Genomic DNA, 4080 nt, shown 5'->3' with positions numbered 1-4080 from the left:
AGGGGGGGGGGGGGGCTTCGTGGGTTGATCATGCCCTGGATTCACAATGACAAGAAACGGATAATATTAATAATATTAATAAAATAATGCCACCATTTCCTCATGTGGCAGTTTTCTCGTCAACTTTGTGAAACTCTACACCTCTGCAAATCTCCAGGACACGGTAAAAGCGCTACCGCCTTCGGCGTTTCCCGCTCTCAGCACGGGAGCGCGCGTGGTCATGCACAACAGGAGCCTCGAGGAGGTGAGGACGCCTGAGGGCGACAGTAAGAAAATGCGTAGCGTTTGAGTCCGGCGGCCTCACCTGGTATCGGTCGTCCGGGATCAGGTTGTGATCCTTGAGCTGGCTGAGGAAGGTGAGCGGGTTCTGCATGCACGACAGCTCCGTTTTATGGCAGTGGAAGAAAAGCAGCAGCTCCTCGGGGTTCAGGAAGTCCAGCGGGTCCATCAGGGTCCGTCAGGGTCCGTCAGGGCTGCAGAGACCGAACAAACCAGATGTTCAAGGTGTGTCAGAAATCACACCATCAAGAAAGAGGGTTTCAGATTGAGAGAGAGTCGGAAGTGCGCTCGTGACAGATCAAAGCTTATCACATGAATATGCCCTCAACTGTGTTTTCAGTTCCGCCTTCACGTGACGTTTGGAAAGTGAAACTAAGTTGTTGTGTTGGTGAGTCGCAGTTCTGCTCAGAGGCAGCAGGGGGCGCGACTGTGCAGCTTCCGGAGCCTCCCTGTCTCCCTCCTCTGTCATTCATTCATCCATTCATTCATTCATTCATTTCCTTTATTTCACACACAAATCAGAAATAAAGAACAACATATATAAGTATACAAACATAATAGTAGTAATGGGTGAAAATGGGACGCTCCAACGAGCTTCACAAGCTGGTGTGTACAAAATATAATTTCAGCCATAAAATACCTAAATGAATGAGTGTGTCTCAATGGCAGTGATAGCAAGTGTCAATCATTATTTATTTATTTACATCTGAATATTATTATTTTATCAAAACAAGTCTGGGATATAGCATTAAAAATCTGCACAAATATTTATTAAAACATATCCACAAGCTACACATCAGAGAGAGCATGAGTGAATACTTTAATTATTGTGTAGTGAAATGGAAATGCTTTCTTTTTTTTTTGAAACTTAAGTTTTTATTGAACTTTTACAGGCATGGCACAAGACAATCTCAACATGGTACTCCACACATGGACAGATAGAATAAAATTTCTGATCCAAACCAATTACCCAAAATGTTCAGGACCTGAGTCCAGAAAGACCTGATCAAAGCACACTCCCACATACAATGAAGGAAAGTTGCAGTTTCTTTTTTGCATTTCCAACACAAATCATCGCCCACAAGTTTCATTATATACAGTCGAGATGGTGTATAATAGTATCTATGTAAAACATTGTACTGTGTAAGTTTTCCTCTCGCTTCTCTCACATATTTTCCACAGTCAGCCACAATTATAGCCCATCGTTCATCCTCAATCTCCCCACCAAGGTCCCTCTGCCAAATCATCTTTAGCTGGTTGGAATCACTGCTGAGAGAAGAATTAGCTATTTTGTAAAATTGTGAAGCGTTACGTTTAACAGGCGGGAGTTTCATGTATTCTAGCACCGCATTATCAGCATCATTGTATGGCCTTGAGCCGATACAACTCCTCAATTGCAAAAATTTCCAGAAAAGACCTTTCCCCACCAAACCAAATTTCTGCATCATCCCATCATATGACAAGAATACACCATTTTCAAAAAGATCATCAATCTTGTTCAAACCTTTTGAATGCCATTGTTCCCAATAAACTGATTTCCTTCCAATACAAACATCAGGGTTATACCACAGTGAAGAGTATCTCTGTAGGGTGTGCTTAACTTTAAACATTTTATGCACTCTGGTCCAGACATCCCTTGGGTGCAGTAGTATTGGATTGGTGATATTTGACCTTTTTTGAGAGAGCACCTCTATGGGCTGGAAAGGCGAGCATATCTCTTTCTCCACCTCAGTCCAAGCCGCATTGTTGCCCAACGTTTGCCAGTACCTCGCAATTTTGGCCATCTTAAAAGCTAAATAATATAGTCTAAGATCTGGGAGGCCCCTGTCTCTTATACACATCTATCCACTAGTTTCTTACAAGCTGTTTCTCTCATCCTGCATTTTGAAGTGTTTTTAGTTTGTTAGTTTTTTACCTGCAGCACTGTTGTAAAGGAGCCAGAATAGACGGCTCATCCCGAGAGTGACGCCCAAACCTGGAAAACATCATCAACGACATCTTTAGTCATGAGAAAGCAACATAAACAAAACGTTGCCACGATGCACTTGGTTTAAAATGGCTTTTGCTGTTGTTTTTCTACTGTGACCACGTGTGGAGAGATTACTCACGCCCGTCCGTTATCCAGATGCAGCAGAAAAGTCTCGTTGCCAAATTTCTCAAACGTCTCGTAGTGATGTCTGTCCATGTTGCCTTCCAATGAAAAACAGTCATGCTTCATTCGACTGCAGGGAAAAGCTTTTTAATAATGTCAATAACACCCAGAGTGCCAGAGGTCAGTGATATATTATGAACCTGTTCACCTCTGCTCTTAGAGGAGAAAATAAGAACATGTAGCTGTGTTGAGTTTGAGAGACTGACCCATGAGGAAGTCCAGCACAGCCATGTCTATGAGATCCACCAGTCTGGTGCCGTGGTCGTAAGGAGGCGTCTGTTTGACTGTGTCGCAGTAGGTCGGGTCCTTCTCCCACCTGGGAACGACAGCGTTTAGAAAATATAATAAGTAAAGTCTGGTGCCGTGGTCGTAAGGAGGCGTCTGTTTGACTGTGTCGCAGTAGGTCGGGTCCTTCTCCCACCTGGGAACGACAGCGTTTAGAAAATATAATAAGTAAACATTCATTCATAGTAAGTAAATGACTTCTTCTATTTTGTCATTAAATGGGATTTTTGTGATGACCGGTTTTGGACTCATGCCTGTTGTAGTTCACTGTCTGTTTCTTAGATAACAGTGAACTACACACACACACACACACACACAACCTGAGCTGAAAGCCACAGAGTACACGATACAACTGTAAATCTGATGTGCCCCTTAAATATAACGTTATTTTAGTCAAGTTCTCATTTCACTATCGCTTTGTTGTGATCCAGGCCGAGCGTCTGTCAGACTCACATGATCCCAGCACCTGTACCTGTGATGTGTAATGTGTCCTGCAGGAGGCTGAAACTGACTCAGTAAAAAGTTCTTCTCTCTCAGTTTTAATTAATGAATAGATTCATTATTCTTTAATGTGGAGTTTTATGTGGTGTTGTGTTGCAGTCCTTCATTCAGACCACTCGGGGGCAGCGTGCACTGACGGTTCACTCATGTTCACCGCAGTGCGAGCTCCACCGGCGTCAGGTCAGACACAGGGTGTAAGGTCAGCGGCGTTCACGGTGTTTAGTCTGTGGGAGGATTAACTGAAACAGAGGAGAGTGCTCGTTGAGACGGGCAGTGTACCCACTGGGCCAGCTTGGTGCGGCTGTAGGACCGTCTCCATGGCGACCTCCAGGACCTGCGGGGAGCGAGGGTGAGGTCAGGTAGCATGGCGGCCAGGGAAACCTCCAGCGCATGTGGCCGACCGCAAACTGGGTGCTCTGTTGAACAGTAATACTCACACTGGCCGTAGAAACACACGTTCCCCACTAGAGAGAGAGAGAGAGAGAGAGAGAGATCCCCACTAGAGAGAGAGAGAGAGAGAGAGAGAGAGAGAGAGAGAGAGAGAGAGATGGACGTTTAGTTGTACTGTTTTGTGAGGGTGCAAAAGCCATAAGAAGTGCATACAAGCACGGGTATACACTCACACACACACACACACACACACACACACACACACACACACACAACCTGAGCTGAAAGCCACAGAGTACACGATACAACTGTAAATCTGATGTGCCCCTTAAATATAACGTTATTTTAGTCAAGTTCTCATTTCACTATCGCTTTGTTGTGATCCAGGCCGAGCGTCTGTCAGACTCACATGATCCCAGCACCTGTACCTGTGATGTGTAATGTGTCCTGCAGGAGGCTGAAACTGACTCAGT

At 44.7% G+C, this 4080-nt stretch overlaps 2 protein-coding genes across 5 annotated transcripts in view; both read right to left on the bottom strand.

Annotated features, from left to right (window-relative positions):
• sp100.1 (SP110 nuclear body protein, tandem duplicate 1) overlaps window positions 1–4080 on the bottom strand; it is a 28001-nt gene that overhangs the window by 7772 nt on the left and 16149 nt on the right. Inside the window, exon 1 of one of the 3 annotated variants that reach the window (XM_023395774.2) lies at window positions 305–658. The exons of 1 other annotated variant lie outside the window; for it this stretch is intronic. In XM_023395774.2, the coding sequence (XP_023251542.1) occupies window positions 305–448 (144 nt within the window). In that variant the 5' untranslated portion in view covers window positions 449–658. Of the gene's footprint in view, window positions 1–304; window positions 659–4080 lie in introns of those variants that run through there. One more of the 3 variants, XM_023395775.2, reaches the window with a different exon arrangement.
• Window positions 2135–3676, bottom strand: LOC111646307 (extracellular serine/threonine protein kinase FAM20C-like). 2 transcript variants are annotated; one of them, XM_087170916.1, is made up of 4 exons: window positions 3497–3676; window positions 2638–2747; window positions 2388–2469; window positions 2135–2254 (listed from the first exon to the last, which is right to left on the bottom strand). In XM_087170916.1, the coding sequence occupies exons 1-4, from the start codon at window positions 3607–3609 to the stop codon at window positions 2191–2193; spliced, it is 369 nt and encodes a 122-aa protein (XP_087027042.1). In that variant the 5' UTR covers window positions 3610–3676; the 3' UTR covers window positions 2135–2190. The 2 variants fall into 2 exon arrangements, with proteins under 2 accessions (XP_087027042.1, XP_087027043.1); XM_087170917.1 differs by having other exon boundaries at window positions 3501–3676.

This window comes from Seriola lalandi, unplaced genomic scaffold, assembly GCF_002814215.2.
Source record: "Seriola lalandi dorsalis isolate HSWRI2012SDOR001 ecotype SW California unplaced genomic scaffold, Sedor1 jcf7180002054969, whole genome shotgun sequence".
NCBI lineage: Eukaryota > Metazoa > Chordata > Actinopteri > Carangiformes > Carangidae > Seriola > Seriola lalandi.
The sequence above is the reverse complement of the archived record's forward strand: the minus strand, read 5'-3'. Positions and strand labels throughout refer to the sequence as shown.

Bases quoted from the DNA above. Each gene is read 5' to 3' on its own strand.
- LOC111646307 (XM_087170916.1), bottom strand. From the start codon at position 3,609: ATGCGCTGGAGGTTTCCCTGGCCGCCATGCTACCTGACCTCACCCTCG. The intron at 2,748-3,496 runs GTACACTGCCCG...TGTCGTTCCCAG, and splicing joins GCACCAAGCTGGCCCAGTGG to GTGGGAGAAGGACCCGACCT. The intron at 2,255-2,387 runs GTGAGTAATCTC...GATGTTTTCCAG, and splicing joins CATCTGGATAACGGACGGGC to GTTTGGGCGTCACTCTCGGG.